Source organism: Salvia splendens, chromosome 6 (assembly GCF_004379255.2).
Source record: "Salvia splendens isolate huo1 chromosome 6, SspV2, whole genome shotgun sequence".
In the NCBI taxonomy this organism is placed as follows: domain Eukaryota; kingdom Viridiplantae; phylum Streptophyta; class Magnoliopsida; order Lamiales; family Lamiaceae; genus Salvia; species Salvia splendens.
The window spans coordinates 981,826-1,000,860 of record NC_056037.1 but is presented as its reverse complement, the minus strand read 5'-3'; the positions used below and the strand labels follow the sequence as shown (position 1 = coordinate 1,000,860).

General features: G+C 34.6%; 2 protein-coding genes, 7 non-coding genes and 1 pseudogene across 9 annotated transcripts; 2 read left to right on the top strand and 8 right to left on the bottom strand.

Moving 5' to 3' along the window:
• Positions 1-299: 299 nt before the first annotated feature.
• Positions 300-418, bottom strand: LOC121810128. Its single transcript, XR_006052387.1, has one exon. It is a non-coding gene; the product is annotated as a U5 spliceosomal RNA (small nuclear RNA).
• Positions 419-821: 403 nt separating this feature from the next.
• Positions 822-982, bottom strand: LOC121810148. Its single transcript, XR_006052406.1, has one exon. It is a non-coding gene; the product is annotated as a U1 spliceosomal RNA (small nuclear RNA).
• Positions 983-1,667: 685 nt separating this feature from the next.
• On the bottom strand, positions 1,668-1,829 carry LOC121810095. The gene has a single exon (XR_006052360.1). It is a non-coding gene; the product is annotated as a U1 spliceosomal RNA (small nuclear RNA).
• LOC121807866 (uclacyanin 1-like) lies at positions 1,786-2,856 on the top strand. The gene is made up of 2 exons (XM_042208211.1): positions 1,786-1,821; positions 2,503-2,856. The coding sequence occupies exons 1-2, from the start codon at positions 1,786-1,788 to the stop codon at positions 2,854-2,856; spliced, it is 390 nt and encodes a 129-aa protein (XP_042064145.1).
• A 1,934-nt stretch (positions 2,857-4,790) lies between these two features.
• Positions 4,791-4,908, bottom strand: LOC121810129. The gene has a single exon (XR_006052388.1). It is a non-coding gene; the product is annotated as a U5 spliceosomal RNA (small nuclear RNA).
• Positions 4,909-5,366: 458 nt separating this feature from the next.
• On the bottom strand, positions 5,367-5,527 carry LOC121810137. The gene has a single exon (XR_006052395.1). It is a non-coding gene; the product is annotated as a U1 spliceosomal RNA (small nuclear RNA).
• A 688-nt stretch (positions 5,528-6,215) lies between these two features.
• LOC121810126 lies at positions 6,216-6,376 on the bottom strand. Its single transcript, XR_006052385.1, has one exon. It is a non-coding gene; the product is annotated as a U1 spliceosomal RNA (small nuclear RNA).
• Positions 6,377-7,137: 761 nt separating this feature from the next.
• On the bottom strand, positions 7,138-7,298 carry LOC121810160. Its single transcript, XR_006052417.1, has one exon. It is a non-coding gene; the product is annotated as a U1 spliceosomal RNA (small nuclear RNA).
• Positions 7,299-8,454: 1,156 nt separating this feature from the next.
• Positions 8,455-8,568, bottom strand: LOC121810130 (annotated as a pseudogene).
• A 680-nt stretch (positions 8,569-9,248) lies between these two features.
• LOC121807517 (stellacyanin-like) lies at positions 9,249-10,054 on the top strand. Its single transcript, XM_042207768.1, has 2 exons — positions 9,249-9,432; positions 9,611-10,054. Exons 1-2 carry the CDS (start codon positions 9,267-9,269, stop codon positions 9,982-9,984), a joined length of 540 nt encoding a protein of 179 aa, XP_042063702.1. The 5' UTR covers positions 9,249-9,266; the 3' UTR covers positions 9,985-10,054.
• Positions 10,055-19,035: the final 8,981 nt, after the last annotated feature.

Genomic DNA, 19,035 nt, shown 5'->3' with positions numbered 1-19,035 from the left:
CTCAAACTTTAGTAGAGATACACTCCACACAAATTATATTACTATTTTGTAGTTTTTGGAGAAAATCCCAAATAAAATTATTAGCCTGATTATGAAATCAAACTTGTTCGTAAAAAGTTTTAAAAACACCTCCAAAATAGACATTTATTGCTCAAATTGCTAACACGTTATTGAATTGGTACGATTTTTGTGAAGATTTTTTAAAAAAAGTTGAACTCCAAAAAGATGAGAAATTAAAGAAGGATTATAGAGATTTATCATTATTACTATCATAAATTAATATTAAACTTGAACTAGTGGGGTTTTATCTTGAAAAAACCCTCCAAAAAGATGAGTATGCTGCTTAAATAGCGACAAGCACACGGTATTCTTTAGTAAAAGGCGAAAGAATAGTTCGCTATGTGCTCAAAGCGCAGCTGTCAGGGCCAACAACCTTTGGAATTTCAATATTTATAAAGACTGCATTAGTATTGTTTAGTTGTTTCTACGATGTGGGATTTGTAACATTTACAAAATTGATCCAAAAACTATACATCCTTCTTTATTATCAACTTTGTTCTGGAAAATAACAAAATCAAACTAGAATTAATGGGTTGCACAATCTCCTCTGTGATTAGGCTTGTGTTTTTTAGTCAAAAGATGGAGGATTTGAGAAACCACATTGTAAAAAAAACAATGTAAGATTGTGTTGTATCTGCATGGTTCTTGGATGTTAGCATTTTCTATGCTCTAATTATCAGTTTTTTCTTCCAATTTGCCAGTTGAGCATGTATTGTTATTGTTATAAGAAAACAACAAAAAATGAAATTTGATTTAAACGGATAGGGGCCGCGCGAACGCAGGCCCCCACTGTCACAAATTATGACGCAGGCTCGACCACTAGGGTCGACCTTAGTCAGGCGCCCCTCCGAAGTGCAATGGAGGACGCCAAACTAGGCCATGGGTCTTATGGATCGCCCATTGACCCCGTCCAGGTAAGTATGTTTCATCTATTTCTTTCTTTCCTTTATCTATGTGCTATTCCAATGCTTGAACTATTAGGCTTAGGCTTTCGATGTGGGATATATATGTTTTTCTTAACACTAGATGTTAAATTTTGAAACACAACACTGACTCCATCTTAAATTACTACTACAACATAATACAAATAATATGAAACTAAAATTGAATTATTGGAGTTTATCCAATAAGGAGAAAACCCTCCAAAATTGAATTACTGGTTCAAAGATACAATATTGCAAAAGAATAGTTTGCAACATACTCATGACCTGGTTTGTAGCCATGATTAGAATGAAATTAAACTAGGACTAGTGGGATTTATTTTTATAACTAGAATGAAATTAGACTTGAATTGTTGGGTTTTTTCAATTAAGTAAAAACCCTCCAAAAAGATGAGTATGCTGCTTGAATAGCGACAAGCACATGGTATTATTTATTAAAAGGCGAAAAAATCCTCCAAAAAGATGATTGAATAGTTCTTAGATATTGTTAGCATTTTCTCTTCTCTATTTGTAGTTTGCTAATTGATCTTAATGTGGTAGGTTGAGTTGTTTTGTTACCGTTTTATTACTGTATTATGCATTTTTCAATTTTTGCCACAATTCCCATGGTTGAGCAAATAAATTGATTTAAAAATATTAGAGATAATGAAATTAGACTTGAAATGGATAGGGGCTGCGCGAACGCAGGCCCCCACAAACACAAATTATAACGCAGGCTCGACCACTTGGGCCAACCTTAGTCGGGCACCCCTCCAAAGTGCAATGGAGGTTGCCAAAATAGGCCATGGGTCTTACAGATCGCCCCATTGACCCCGTCCAGGTAAGTATGTTTTTTAAATTTCTTTCTTTGATTTATGCATTTGCCACTCCAATACTTCAACTATTAACCTTTCGATATGGGATAATTTTGTTATGTTTAATCTTTATGAGGATTCATTGCTTCATTTTTAGTTCAAGCTTTCTTGGTTTTACATGGAGGATTGAATTCATGTTCAAGAATATCGCTATAATAGTCTTTGTGAGGATTCATTGCTTCATTTTCCGTATCATTTGTAATATTTTATTTTAATTATCTTGCCTGAACCCTAAACCCTATACTTTATTTTCTCAATGAATCAAAATACTAGAGAATTCTATAATTTATAGAATTCTAAAGTCTAAACCTATCTTGCTAATCAAGCAAGATAATTAAAATAAAAGATTACAAATGATACGGAAAATAACTAACTAAAATAAAATATACTAAATCAAATAAAGTAAAAGATAGCGGAGATGATTTTTCGCGAGATTCACTAAATCGATGACCCTATTAGTATGTAACTTCTATCTTTTTTTCAAACTTTGTTATTTCAATTATTTTATTATTACCTTAAATTTCAATATGTGAATTAAAGTTTATTCTTTAAGTTCAATATATTAATAATATAACCTTAATATTATATACTATTATAATAATAAATTAATAGTGGAACATGGTGATGCAGTGTTCCAGTACTCACAGTACCACTCGGTCAGTGAGGTGACCGAGGGGAACTACAAGGGGTGCAACACGACCAACGTGCTACAATCGATTAGCAATGGGAACACAACATTTGCCTTGACCAGCCCAGGCGAGCGGTATTTCATCTGTGGCAATAGGCTACATTGCCTCGGCGGGATGAAGCTCCACGTCCATGTTGTCGAGAACCAGACCGTGCCCGGGCCCGCTGGAGCACCCTCAGCGCAGCCAGGTGGATCCCTACCGCCCGGGTCCTCCAAGAGCGACGAACCTTCGAATTCAGTTTCATTTGTTAGCCCTGCTAGCCTAGAAGCTCTTCTCCTTTCATCTTTTGCCTCCTACATTATATTTTTCTGATAAAATTCAAGGTTTTTGAGTTTTGAATGTATTTGTTGTCACGCTTCATATCTCATTTATTTAAGTTGTATCATGCTTCTCCTTACTAACCCATATTCAAACACTATTTTGTGTTCTTTCTTACACACATAAAGTGACGTATCTATACAAGAATCGAATGGTACATTTAGACCGCTTTAACATGTGTAGCTTTTTTTTTTACTTTTGATTGGTGTGTGGCATTTTCCATTAATATTCTCTAATTACTTATTAGTTACATCTCTCCTCTACTATAAAAATTATGCATCATGTCATCCCAAAATAGAAGAGTGTCTATTTTAGTCACGCTTCAAAAACCTACTATACTAACTAGTAAAAACTAAAAAATGGTTGTCTAAATGGGCCGACAGATATGGCTTTAATGGACTCGAAACACACCAGCCCGTTATCCTTCCACGGCCGAGAGCGGGAAGTATTCGCTGCTCTGTGAAACCAGCCTGACGCAGTACCCACCACTCTACGGGCCATGAAGCCCATGCCTTCGCACAAGCCCCATGGCCCAACTCCCAGCTTGGAACGGGCGGGTCAGAATCAGCATTTCAAAGCCCAGCCACATTATTTAGGCCCAACATTCAACCACTTTAATGCCCCCACTTGGGTTACAAGCTCACGTTGCTGAGCTCGGCGACAGCAACTCTATTTTGATACTATTATATTCTTTGGAAATCATTCATCAAATGTCGATGTGGGAATGGGATCATAAGTATTATAGCAACAATAATTTAATTATTAAATGTAATTCACACTGAAACAAGATAGATAGCTATTCAATACCCTCAAACTCAATTAGGACATATTTTGATCTAAAATATTCTTTTTATACAATTTCATGTTGGAAATCATAGAAACTGAGTGTGGAATATATAGGAAGCAATAGAGTTCATCAATGTACCCTACAAATTTTTAGGAGCAAAGGAGAAAAATTAGCCAAACATTGAAAATGTAAATTACACAGACAATAATGGAAACTGTAGGAATCATGGCGTTCTTTACTTGTCCGGTAATTAATCATTTAATATCAATGTGGGATCAAAAGTATCAAAGCAATAATAATTGTATTATTCATGTATTAAACGGGGACTCACATTGATATCACTCCATCCATATTTGCTCTTTGTTTCAATCCAAGAATCCTCAATTAGGACATATTTTGATGTAAAATAGTGTTTATGATGCACTCCGTAGAAGGGATTGACAATTTCCTCCTCCGTTCCATAGAAGTAAAGTTATTATTCCATTGTTGGCATTCCACAGTAGTAGAATCATTTAATTTTTTTTACTTTTCCCTTTTTCTTACTTTATTCTCACTACTTTTTCATCTATTCTTTTATTATGTTTTTATTTAGGGATAACTATCTTAAAAGTCACAACTTTGTCCAAATTCTGGTTTTTTCCACGACCTTTAAAATTGGCATATAAAGTCACCAACTTTGCATTTATCGCCGATTTCCCATGTTGGTTTTTTCGGTGAACAAGTGAGCTGACGTGTCGTTTTTAATTGACCTGGCGGATCGTGGCGGCTGACATGGTCAATAATTATTGACTGTGCAATAAAATATAAAAATAAATATAAAAAATAAAATAGCCTGTGAAGAAGCTAGCACATTTAGCCCGAGGATATCCCAAATAGCCTATTTTGTAGTTTTTGGAGAATATCCCAAATAGAATAATTAGCCTGATTATGAAATCAAACTTGTTCGCTTTTAAAACACCTCCAAAATAAACATTTGCTGCTCAAATTGCTAACACGTTATTGAATTGGTACGATTGGGAGGTATCATTTTGTGAAGATATTTTTTTAAAAATTGAACTCCAAAAAGAGGGGAAATTAAAGTAGGATTATAGAGATTTATCTTTATTACTATCATAAATTAATATTAAACTTGAATTAGTGGAGTTTTATCTTGAAAAAACCCTCTAAAAAGATGAGTATGCTGCTTAAATAGCAACAAACACACAGTATTCTTTAGTAAAAGGCGAAAGAATAGTTTGCTATGTGCTCAAAACGCAGCTGTCAGTGTCAACAACATTTGGAATTTCAATATTTATAAAGACTGCTTTAGTATTGTTTAGTTATTTCTACGATGTGGGATTTGTAACATTTACAAAATTGATCCAAAAACTAAAATCCTTCTTTATTATCAACTTTGTTCTGGAAAATAACAAAATCAAACTATAATTAATGGGTTGCACCATGCCCGTGCAACACATGGACAAAGCTTGAAGCCCAAGTAGCAAGGATAACCATTAATCTCCTCTGTGATTAGGCTTGTGTTTTTTAGTCAAAAGATGGAGGATTTGAGAAACTACATTGTTAAAAAAACAATGTAAGATTGTGTTGTATCTGCATGGTTCTTGGATGTTAGCATTTTCTATGCTCCAATTATCAGTTTTTTCTTCCAATTTGCCAGTTGAGCATGTATTGTTATTGTTATAAGAAAACAACAAAAAATGAAATTTGATTTAAACGGATAGGGGCCGCGCGAACGCAGGCCCCCACTGTCACAAATTATGACGCAGGCTCGACCACTAGGGTCGACCTTAGTCAGGCGCCCCTCCGAAGTGCAATGGAGGACGCCAAACTAGGCCATGGGTCTTATGGATCGCCCATTGACCCCGTCCAGGTAAGTATGTTTCATCTATTTCTTTCTTTCCTTTATCTACGTGCTATTCCAATGCTTGAACTATTAGGCTTTCGATGTGGGATATATATGTTTTTCTTAACACTAGATGTTAAATTTTGAAACACAACACTGACTCCATCTTAAATTACTACTACAACATAATACAAGTAATATGAAACTAAATTGAATTATTGGAGTTTATCCAATAAGGAGAAAACCCTCCAAAATTGAATTACTGGTTCAAGGATACAATATTGCAAAAGAATAGTTTGCAACATACTCATGACATAGTTTGTAGCCATGATTAGAATGAAATTAAACTAGGACTAGTGGGATTTATTTTTATAACTATAATATAAGTAGAATGAAATTAGACTTGAATTGTTGGGTTTTTCCAATTAAGAAGAAACCCTCCAAAAAGATTAGTATGCTGCTTGAATAGCGACAAGCACATGGTATTCTTTATTAAAGGGCGAAAAAATCCTCCAAAAAGATGATTAAATAGTTCTTGGATATTGTTAGATTTTCTCTTCTCTATTTGTAGTTTGCTAATTGATCTTAATGTGGTAGGTTGAGTTGTTTTGTTACCGTTTTATTACTGTATTATGCATTTTTCAATCTTTGCCACAATTCGCATGGTTGAGCAAATAAATTGATATAAAAATATAAGAGATAATGAAATTAGACTTGAAATGGATAGGGGCTGCGCGAACGCAGGCCCCCACTAACACAAATTATGACGCAGGCTCGACCACTTGGGCCGACCTTAGTCGGGCACCCCTCCGAAGTGCAATGGAGGTTGCCAAACTAGGCCATGGGTCTTATGGATCGCCCATTAACCCCGTCCAGGTAAGTATATTTTTTTAATTTCTTTCTTTGATTTATGCATTTGCCACTCCAATACTTCAACTATTAACCTTTCGATATGGGATAATTTTGTTATCTTTAATCTTTATGAGGATTCTTGCTTCATTTTTCGTTCAAGCTTTTCTTGGTTTTACATGGAGGATTGAATTCATGTTCAGGAATATCACTATAATAGTCTTTTAGCATGATTGTTAATGATATCACCACCCAAGTAACATAGCATATATTATTGTCCTGATACAACTTTTTCCAATCTGTGCTTGAGTCATAAAAAAAGTACGTAAAGAAACGTTATTTTCAAATTATATTTTACTACTTGGCAACCACTATTTTGCGTAGTGTTCGAAGAATTGTCAAAATTAAAAATTTGATACTTATCCACAAGGATGGCTGGTGATAAATATATAACCCAGAATTACGTAAAATACTTAATATTAATAATTGTTAGGGTTTTCCAAAAAAGAGGCGTATGCTCCTTGTACTGCTACAAATTACTCAGATTTTTTACTGAGCTCTTCTACAAATTACTGCAGGGTTTTTTTTCAGAATTCCAATGTTGATGACAAGATTTTTAATGATCGACCAAAGAGGATCGACGACTGGAACTGCAGCCGTTGTAATCAGAGAGAAGTTACTCTTGTGTAATCCCACCTTTAAATAAGCTTGTGTTTCATAGTCTGAATACAGAGGATTAGAGAATTATTATTATTATTATTTTTAAAAAATAATGTAAGAATTAGACTAAAAATGGATAGGGGCCGCGCGAACGCAGGCCCCCACTAACACAAATTATGACGCAGGCTCGACCACTTGGGCCGACCTTAGTTGAGCGGCACTCCAAAGTGCAATGGAGGTCACCAAACTAGGCCATGGGTCTTCTGGATCGCCCATTGACCCCGTCCAGGTAAGTATGTTTTCACAATTTCTTTCTTTCATTTATGTTTGTGCTATTTCAATTCTTGAACTATTAAGCTTTCGATGTGGGATATGGAGTATATGTTTTCTCCTTGCACTAGATGTCAACTTATTAACATCATTAGGTCATATGGCAAGGATTGTAGAGCATTCGCAACATACCAATTTGGTTTATTACTCTACTACGAATAGTTACCAAATTAAAATAGAATTATTGGATTTTACCAAAAAAAAGGTGCTTGAATAGAATAGTGACGCACACCCGATATTATTTAGTAAAAGACGGAAGAGTAGTTCGTTGTTAGGGATGTCAATCGGGCCGGCCCATCGGGTGCGGACTAATCGGGTTGTGAATTCTTTCGGGTTGTAAAAGTTCAACCCTAATCCTAAAAGTTCGGGTTTCGGGCTAGCCCGACGGGTTAATCGGGTTGTTACCGATAAGATTAACATGCGATCAATCCAATAAATAATTATGAAAATTAGTTATATTCATAAAATGTAAAATATTTAATTATAATAACTTTGAGATATTTGGTCAAACTCAATCATAAACATGATCAAATACTAATATTTGAGATATTTCGTGAAATTTTAATGCATGTTTTAGAAATTAAAATATTTTTTTAAGTGAATTTGAAGTTTTTAATTTATTTATTAATTATTATATTAATAAAAATTCAATATATAATTTGTATATTTAATATAAAATTGAAAGTCATTTTTTTAGTTATCTATATTATAAAATTAATCAATGAAGTGTCGAATTAGGAGTAAAAAATAGAATAATAGAAATTTCATCGGGTTTTCGGGTCAGCCGATAGGGTTTTCGGGTTTAGCCCTAACGGGTCGCGGTTAGTCGGGTGCGGGCTAATCGGGTTTTAATTTTATCGGGCTACAAATTTACAGCCCTAACCCTATAAATTTGGCGGGCTATTCGGGCCCGCCCACGGGTTGCGGGCTACATTGACATCCCTATTCGTTGTATAGGCAACTCACAAACGGCATCATTTATCAAATTAAGAATTTCAGCATTTATAAAAGCACCTTAACATTTTTCGTTATTTCTCTGACACGAGATTCCTTCTCGTCTACACAACAAACTAATTAGCTATGGAATATTTTAACATATTACAATTTTTAGTGGGGTTTTTACAATAATGAAACAACCATCCAAAAAGATGAGTATACTGCTTGAATAGCGACAAGCACACGGTATTCTGTAGTAAAAGGCGAAAGAGTAGTTCACTATGTTCTCAACACGCAGCTGTCTGCGCCGACAATATTGGGAATTTCTATATATATAAAAACGGCATTAGTATTGTTTTGTTGTTTCTACGATGTGGGATTCCTTCTCACATGCACACTAGTAGGGCTCATATTATACAACTTTGAATTAAGTTTGTTTTCCTAATTTAAGACGTACAAGTGCAGCAATGGTGGGAATTTTGTAAGTATTGTTTATTGAGTTAAATAATACTATTATTTTCAATTGAAATTTAAGAACTAGCTATAATGTTTCAGCCATTTACTCAAACTTTCACTTTTATCAGCTTCCCTCTCATACTATCAAAATTGTGAAAATCACTATTATTAATATAGACTAAACTACTAATATAGTACACGTTTTTAGTAAACTCACTCATTATGTTTAATCATATTAGGTGATCGAAAGCATATCAAGTCTGTAAATTTATTCTGCCTTATGATTACTTAAATAAGTCAATATAAAAGGTTTGTTTGGGTGGGAAGGAGTTCAACTTCCTGCCTACCAACCAACAAACTTGCTTTTTTCCTTTGTAATTTTTCCTTCAATTTATTGGTAGAAACCAAATCTTTGGTATGTTAAATCAGAGGTAAGATCTTGATTCTATTTTTAATACATATATATAGGTTAGGTAATCTAATGAATGAATTGAATCCTTTATAATGATTACCACCCTCAAGCTTCATTCCCTATATTGAGAAATGGGAAATAATTTGCTTCTTCCAATCACTGCAGCATTTCTCTTGCTCCATTGCTTGAGATGTTCGGCAACTGTCTACACCATCGGCGACAGCTCCGGCTGGGATATCAGCACCGACATCGACTCGTGGTCGAACGACAAGACTTTCTCTACCGGAGATACTTTATGTATGTAACTTCTATCTTTTTTTCAAACTTTGTTATTTCAATTGAAATTTTCAATTATTTTATTTTTACCTTAAATTTCAATATGTGAATTAAAGTGTATTCTCTAAGTTCAATATGTTAATAATATAACCTTAATATTATTATAATAATAAATTAATAGTGGAACATGGTGATGCAGTGTTCCAGTACTCACAGTACCACTCGGTCAGTGAGGTGACCGAGGGGAACTACAAGGGGTGCAACACGACCAACGTGCTACAATCGAGTAACAATGGGAACACAACATTTGCCTTGACCAGCCCAGGCGAGCGGTATTTCATCTGTGGCAATAGGCTACATTGCCTCGGCGGGATGAAGCTCCACGTCCATGTTGTCGAGAACCAGACCGTGCCCGGGCCCGTTGGAGCACCCTCGGCACAGCCAGGTGGATCCCTACCGCCCGGGTCCTCCAAGAGCGACGAACCTTCGAATTCAGTTTCATTTGTCAGCCCTGCTAGCCTAGAAGCTCTTCTCCTTTCATCTTTTGCCTCCTACATTATAGTTTTCTCATAAAATTCAAGGTTTTTGAGTTTCGAATGTATTTGTTGTCAGGCTTCATATCTCATTTATTTAAGTTGTATCATGCTTCTCCTTACTAACCCATATTCAAACACTATTTTGTGTTCTTTCTTACACACATAAAGTGACGTATTTATGCGAGAATCAAATGGTACCATTTAGACCGTTTTAATATTTGGAGCTTCTATTTTTTATTTTTGTTTGGTGTGTTGCATTTTCCACTAATATTCTCTAATTACTTATTAGTTACATCTCTCTTCTACTATAAAAAGTATCTCTCTTCTACTATAAAAAGTATGCATCATGCATCGTGTCATCCCAAAATAAAAGAGTGCCTATTTTAGTCATGCTTCAAAAACCTACTATTAAAAAATGATTGTCTTAAAGGGCTGACAGATATGGCTTTAATAGACTCGAAACACACCGGCCCGTTATCCTTCCACTGCCAAGAGGGGGAAGTAATCGCTGCTCTGTGAAACCAGCCTGACGCAGTACCGACCTCTCTACGGGCCATGAAGCCCATGCCTTCGCACAAGCCCCATGGCCCAACTCCCAGCTTGGAACGGGCGGGTCAGAATCAGCATTTCAAAGCCCAGCCACATTAGTTAGGCCCAACATTCAACCACTTTAAAGCCCCCACTTGGGTTACAAGCTCACGTTGCTGAGCTCGGCGACAGCAACTCTATGTTGATACTATTATATTCTTTGGAAATCATTCATCAAATGTCGATGTGGGAATGGGATCATAAGTATTATAGCAACAATAATTTAATTATTAAATGTAATTCACACTGAAACAAGATAGATAGCTATTCAATACCCTCAAACTCAATTAGGACATATTTTGATCTAAAATATTCTTTTTATACAATTTCATGTTGGAAATCATAGAAATGAGTGTGGAATATATAGGAAGCAATAGAGTTCATCAATGCACCCTGCAAATTTTTAGGAGCAAAGGAGAACACTTAGCCAAACATTGAAAATGTAAATTACACAAACAATAATGGAAACTGTAGGAATCATGGCATTCTTTTCTTGTCCGGTAATTAATCATTTAATATCAATGTGGGATCAAAAGTATCAAAGCAATAATAATTGTATTATTCATGTATTAAATGGGGGACTCACATTGAAACGAGATATCACTCCATCCATATTTGCTCTTTGTTTCAATCCAAGAATCCTCAATTAGGACATATTTTGATGTAAAATAGTGTTTATGATGCACTCCGTAGAAGGGATTGACAATTTCCTCCTTCGTTCCATAGAAGTAAAGTTATTATTCCATTGTTGGCATTCCACACAGTAGTTGAATCATTTCATTTTTTTTTATTTTTCCTTCTTTCTTACATTATTCTCACTACTTTTTCATCTATTCTTTTATTATGTTTTTATTTATGGATAACTGCCTTAAAAGTCACTAATTTTGCCCAAATTCTGGTTTTCCCCACGACCTTTAAAATTGGCGTATACACCAACTTTGCATTTATCGCCGATTTCCCATGATGGTTTTTCCGGTGAACGAGTGAGCTGACGTGTCATTTTTAATTGACGTGGCGGATCGTGGCGGCTGACATGATCAACAATTATTGACTGTGCAATAAAATATAAAAATAAATTTAAAAAATAAAATAGCCTGTGAAAAGAGCTAGCATGTTTAGCCCGAGGAACGGGAATCAGAGCCACGACGGATATGAAGAAGGGGATCAAGGCATTGAGAAGGAGGTACACAGCTGATGAGAAACGATCGATTGACTTCACTACGAGGTTGTATAGAGCAACACTTACACCATTGAAGCTGACGGTGAGGGAGAGCGCGAACGGCATTGCAGAGGGGAAATTCTTGATGCACAGAACAAAGCAGACTGTGTTGAACCAACAGATGCTGCAACCAGCTAACAAGCAAAGTATAAATACCTACAGTTGAAATTTAGGCTTTAATTCAATCAAAATGATTAAAATTGGGGAGAAACGCACACACAAACACACATTGCCATTTCAATTCAGTGATAAAAAATTTCATTTACAAAGGAGCAAATAATTCTTCATGGATTCAAATATTTCCATATCAATCCACAACCTAATCAAATTACTATCGAATTTGCAATGTTACGAGATACTAGATTGCATTATTGCATTTTACTGTAACCGAAAATATAGAATTAGAGCTGAATCATCAAAACCTAATCAAATTGGGGGAAAAGAGAAAGCAACTAACCACCGAATACGACAGCGTAATCACTTTAGCAACGACGAGCCATTGCGCCCCGTAGCCGACGAGCCCCATCGCCGCAGCAGCGAACATTACCGCCCAAAGCGGCATCCACATGACGGCAAGACCTGCCAACCAGCCCAAGGCCTTGCCGAGGTCGGAGGCGGTGGCGAGATAGTTGAGCTGGACCTGCGAAACCCCCAAAACCGACTTGAGCTCGGAAGAGTAGGCCAAAAAGTCGAGGTTAGTCCCCGTGAAGGCCTGTATCCAAATAGTGGCCGCGAGCACCATCCATTTCCCTGATTGGGCCACCATTGTTGAGAAGAGAAGGGAAGAGTAGCGTTTGGTGTTGAGCAAAGCGATTGTGGGGGATGAAACGATGTCGTTCTAGGTGTTAGAAACGACATCGTTTTATGATTTTCCGATGCCATCCAAGTCAACATTCAGGCATACCACATAGGACACTTACTGGCCGGAAAATACAGGGTCGGGTCAATTTGGGAGATACCAGTGACCCGGCAAAGTTGATGCCTTTATACTCCAATTTTAAAGGTCGTGGGAAAACCGGAATTTGGGCAAAGTTTGTGACTTTTAAGACAGTTATCCCTTTTATTTAATACATTTACACACATTTTTCTTAATCTTCATGCCGAAAAGAAATACATCTACTACTATGGAACGGAGGAAGCATAAGAAAGCCCGAGTCCGTCGCCCAATTAATTAGAGTCTATCATGTGGAATAATATTAATTTTTGCTATATGATAATTTGAAAAAAATAAGATTTTATTTATTTTTATTTTAGGGTCTTGTTAAGTAATTTTTCATTTTATTTAAAGTGTGTACTTTTTTAATAAATCTTAGTGTGTTTTATTCCAAGTCAATTTGAATTTATAAATAAAAAATAAAAAAGAAATAGTAGTACTCCATATATGAAAAGATGCGAGGGTTGTGAATAATGATCTAAACAGTGCGTAAATAGGAATATAGGATAATAATGATCAAGGTCTAAGTGCTCATAGGTTGTGGATAATCACCTATTCTCAACTCGATTAATCTTGTTATCCAATTTTTCAATAATTTTATAACATTCCAAGACAACATTTGTAATATGCATAAAAAAACAAATTTTAAAAAAAGAAGAAGAATATGGTTGTCTAAATGGGCCGACGAATATGGCTTTAAAGGACTTGACACGGTCTCCACCACTCTACGGACCAAGAAGCCCATGCCTTCGCACATGCCCCATGGCCCAACTCCTAGCTTGGAATGGACAAGCTAGAATCAACAGTTCAAAGCCCAACCACATAGTTCAGCCCAACATTCAACCAATTTACAACCCTCACTTGGGTTACAAGCTCACGTAGAAGCTCAGCAACATAGACTCTATTTGGTATTATTATATACATTTGGTATTTATCATGAAATATCAATGTGGGAACATAATATCAAAGCAACAAGAATTTTATTGTTCATGTACTAAATGAAACTCACAATGAAACAAGATAGATTGCAATTCAACACCCTCAATTAGGATATTTCGTTGTAAAATGATCTTTATAATGTAGACGGGTGTGTGATTGTGTGACATTATTAATATATCATTCATTAACAACAGTATTACTCAACTTGAATTTCTAACCGAGGTTATTATAGAATAATTGTTTTTGATGATTTCATGAATTTATAAATCCTTCAATTTTTCACTTTTCTACTCCGCCGATTTACCGCTCCACGACATACTCCTCTTGCTCTCCTGCTTCCTCTTCCATTGGGTGAATTCAATTGAGAAAGAGCTAATAATAGCCATCATAATCAGTGTCTAGTATTTTAACCAATACAGTGTATTGTACCGAAAATTTTGTATCGTTATTGTATAAAAAATATCAATATGAAAGAATTTCATATCATTACCGTATTGAAAGTTTCAGTATACCGGATTTCGGTATACCGGAATTTTCGGTATGGATAATATCAATATGAAATAAATGAGAAAAGACTATTTTTGCACAAATTTATTACTAATAAAATAGACTAGCTAGAACTTTCTAGCATATATCATTAGACTTCACCGAAAAGATTGTGTGTCGGGGTGAAAAAAGGTGAAATAGAAGTACAGAAGTTAAGCGGGGTTTTATACTCTATTCAAATTTGTGTTGACCGTCAAACTCATAAGACAATAATTTTCGAAAATTAAAACCATTCTTGCTACTAAGACACGTGCCATTGTTATGCTATTGGTGTGAACAATTTTTTGTAGATCTAAGACCGATAAGTCTTAATACAAAAGTAGTTCCGGGTTGATATCGGTGATGGTTTTGAGGATGTGATTGAAATCCTCTGTGAAAACCCTCACTAAAATTGATAGAGGCAAAAACAAAAGATGCTATATAAAATCAATAGATATAAAGAAATATAAAAAAGCCATTTCCAATCGAGTAATCAGATAAACTGATTGTTCTGGAAAATACAAAATTTAGACAAGAGAGCAGGCGAGAGAGAAAACAAAAACATTAAGATTTGAGGGAAAGAAGACAAAAATCGGGAGTATGGCAGAGAAGGTGAGAGGCGCGCTGTGAACTATTGTAAGAAAACTCTCTACATATATAGGCTAGAGTTGTCCACTTGTTGGACTTGGATCTCAAATAAGGACCCGTTTTATTGCTAGGTTTGAAAAAAAGATGGACTGGATTAATTATTTGGATAATTTTGGCTTTAACCAAGGTTGAAGTTATCCACTTGTGGGAGTTTTATAGCAATTGAAAAAAGATGGATTGGATTAAATATATGGCAATAGGCTACATTGCCTCGGCAAGATGAAGCTCCACGTCCATGTTGTCAAGAACCAGACCGTGACCGTGCCCGTGCCCGATCCTGTTGGAGCATCCTCGGCGCAGCCAGGTGGATCCCTACCGCCCCGGGTCCTCCAAGAGCGACGAACCTTCGAATTCAGTTTCATTTGTTAGCCCTGCTAGCCTAGAAGCTCTTTTCCTTTCATCTTTTGCCTCCTACATTATATTTTTCTCATAAAATTCATGGTTTTTGAGTTTGGAATGTGTTTGTTGTCACGATTCATATCTCATTTATTTAAGTTGTATCATGCTTCTCCTTACTAACCCATATTCAAACACTATTTTGGGTTCTTTCTTACACACATAAAGGGACGTATCTATGCAAGAATCAAATGGTACATTTAGACCGCTTTAATATGTGTAGCTTCTATTTTTTATTTTTGATTGGTGTGTTGCATTTTCCACTAATATTCTCTAATTACTTATTAGTTACATCTCTCTTCTACTATAAAAATTATGCATCGTGTCATCCCAAAATAGAAGAGTGTCTATTTTAGTCACAGCTTCAAAAACCTACTATACTAACTAGTAAAAACTAAAAAATGGTTGTCTTAATGGGCCGACAGGTATGGCTTTAATGGACCCGAAACACACCGACCCGTTATCCTTCCACTGCCAAGAGCGGGAAGTATTCGCTGCTCTGTGACCAGCCTGACGCAGTACCCACCACTCTACTGGCCATGAAGCCCATGCATTCGCATGGGCCCCATGGCCCAACTCCCAGCTTGGAACGGGCAGGTTAGAATCAGCGTTTCAAAGCCCAGCCACATTAGTTAGGCCCAACATTCAACCACTTTAAAGCCCCCACTTGGGTTACAAGCTCACGTTGCTGAGCTCGGCGACAGCAACTCTATTTTGATACTATTATATTCTTTGGAAATCATTCATCAAATGTCGATGTGGGAATGGGATCATAAGTATTATAGCAACAATAATTTAATTATTAAATGTAATTCACACTGAAACAAGATAGATAGCTATTCAATACCCTCAAACTCAATTAGGACATATTTTGATCTAAAATATTCTTTTTATACAATTTCATGTTGAAAATCATAGAAACGAGTGTGGAATATATAGGAAGCAATAGAGTTCATCAATGCACCCTGCAAATTTTTAGGAGCAAACGAGAACACTTAGCCAAACATTGAAAATGTAAATTACACAAACAATAATGGAAACTGTAGGAATCATGGCGTTCTTTTCTTGTCCGGTAATTAATCAGTTAATATCAATGTGGGATCAAAAGTATCAAAGCAATAATAATTGCATTATTCATGTATTAAATGGGGGACTCACATTGAAACGGATATGGCTTTAATGGGCCGACGAATATGGCTTTAATGGACTTGACACGGTCTCCACCACTCTACAGACCAAGAAGGCCATGCCTTCGCACATGCCCCATGGTCCAACTCCCAGCTTGGAATGGGCAAGCTAGAATCAGCATTTCAAAGCCCAACCACATAGTTCGGCCCAACATTGAACCAATTTACAGCCCTCACTTGGGTTACAAGCTCACATAACGAAGCTCAGCAACATAAACTCTATTTGGTATTATTATATACATTTGGTATTTATCATGAAATATCAATGTGGGAACATAATATCAAAGCAACAAGAATTTTATTGTTCATGTACTAAATGAAACTCACAATGAAACAAGATAGATTGCAATTCAACACCCTCAATTAGGACATATTTAGTTGTAAAATCATCTTTATAATGTAGACGAGTATGTGATTGTGTGACATTATTAATATATCATTCATTAACAACAACATTACTCAAGTTGAATTTCTAAAAGAGGTTATTATAGAATAATTGTTTTTGATGATTTCATGAATTTACAAATCCTTCAATTCTTCACTTTTCTACTCCTCCGATTTACCGCTCCACGACATACTCCTCTTGCTCTCCTGCTTCCTCTTCCATTAATGGCATTGCATTCCTAGAGATATTTCCTCTTTGGAATCATCGTTGCCAAAGAAAGTGTAATATCCCAAAAATAATCCTAGTCGAAATATCCACATTGAATTTACCACATTAATACATTAGGCACCAAATCGTTGAATTTACCACATTAATACATTAGACACCAAATCGGCCAAATCATTAGACTCCACCGACTTGTGGAGCTTATTAATAGACTTTGGACTTTGGAGTTACAAAGAGTTGGGTAAATTCAATTGAGAAAGAGCTAATAATAGCCATCATAATCACTGTTTGGTATTTTAACCAATACGGTATATTGTACCGAAAATTTTGTATCGTTATTGTATTGAAAATATCAATATGAAAGAATTTCATATCATTACCGTATTAAAAGTTTTAGTATACCGGATTTCGGTATACCAGAAATTTTCGGTATGGATAATATCAATATGAAATAAACGAGAAAAGACTGTTTTTGCACAAATTTATTAATAAAATAGACTAGCTAGAACTTTCTAGCATATATCATTAGACTTCACCGAAAAGATTGTGTGTCGGGGTGAAAAAAAGATTTTGTGTGTCGGGTGAAAAAAGGTGAAATAGAAGTACAGAAGTTAAGCGGGGGTTTATACTCGGATAAAGCTATGTGGTCATAATGTGGCTGGCCATAAATGACATTTCAGTAAATATATGTATTTTTGGATATTAATAATTTAATTGTCTCATTTAATGCTTAATTCAGTTGACAATGGTACCCTTAGTCTTTAATTGTAGTTTCTTTTTAATTCATTTATTCCGTTCTTTTTTAGAGTAATTTGTTACTCAACTTTTTTACTACTTTGTTTTTATTTTTATTATAATTGTATAATCTTGATGGAGTAATAGTTATTTTAATTTAGTTATTACTGTACTCCATAATATACAACCAATAAGATAATGATGAAGTTATCTAATACTATAGTAGTAATATGCTTAATTTTTTTTATACTTTTTCAAATGAATTTAATGTTAATTGAAATTATCAATTCAATATAAAACCAATTAAAACATCTATTTTAACTCTGTATCGATCCAACATTTGAATATCAACTCAATTTAATCTTCACATAGAAAATTGAATTGAGAATAAATTGATTTAATAAGAGATCAATCAAAACTTCCCTAATAAAAGTTATAGGACTCGTTACTTTAATAAGTTGCTTAAAAGTCAAACGTCATTTTTGTCCATTTTTTTCTATTACTAAAATTGAATAAAAAACATAACAACATTTGAATTTATAGTAGAATATATTTCTTGACTAGCAAGCATACTGTGACATAATACTACAATGTATACACTAATTAGTATATATACACCTCTATATCATGAAGTATTACAAAAATATATAATAATATTTATATACAATAAATTATGTTATAAATTTATATACTATAAATTATAAATATTATACATATATAATAAATTAATTTATAGTATCAAAATATGACATTAAATTTTTAATATTGAAGTACACTTCTTCGAAAAAAATTAAAATATTATTTTTATTAATACTAATATTTATACGTTACTTGAATATTATGATTAAATGTATTTTAAATAAAAAATTAGTTAAAATTAAATTTTTAGTTATTAATTAAAAGAATTTATCTTTTATGTGAAGATTAAATAATTGTTGCTGTGTAAATTTCATTACCAATGCATGTCTTTAATTACGATAGATTATGTTGTAAGAATTAAATATTACTAGTGTGGTTAAAATTGATTAAAATTATATATTTATTTGTCTTAATTATCATTTGGGATTAATTCAGTTAATGTAACTTCAAACTTGACTGTAGCATAAGTCAACATAGAATAGTAAATTAAAAAAGAAAATTTGAATCATATACTTAAATTGAGAATTTGTTTATAACATAAGACTCCTTGCAATTTTGTTCGTAGAAGTATATTGTGTCACTTAATAATATTTATAAATATAATGTCCTTACAATTTATTTTACTTCTACATAAGTAGTACTATCTAGATGCATAAATTTCATAAACT

Coding starts and splice junctions, on each gene's coding strand:
- LOC121807866 (XM_042208211.1), top strand. CDS start 1,786: ATGGGTCTTACAGATCGCCCCATTGACCCCGTCCAG. Junction 1,822..2,502: donor GCCCCATTGACCCCGTCCAG/GTAAGTATGTTT, acceptor CAGTACTCACAG/TACCACTCGGTCAGTGAGGT.
- LOC121807517 (XM_042207768.1), top strand. CDS start 9,267: ATGGGAAATAATTTGCTTCTTCCAATCACTGCAGCATTTCTCTTGCTC. Junction 9,433..9,610: donor CTCTACCGGAGATACTTTAT/GTATGTAACTTC, acceptor ATGGTGATGCAG/TGTTCCAGTACTCACAGTAC.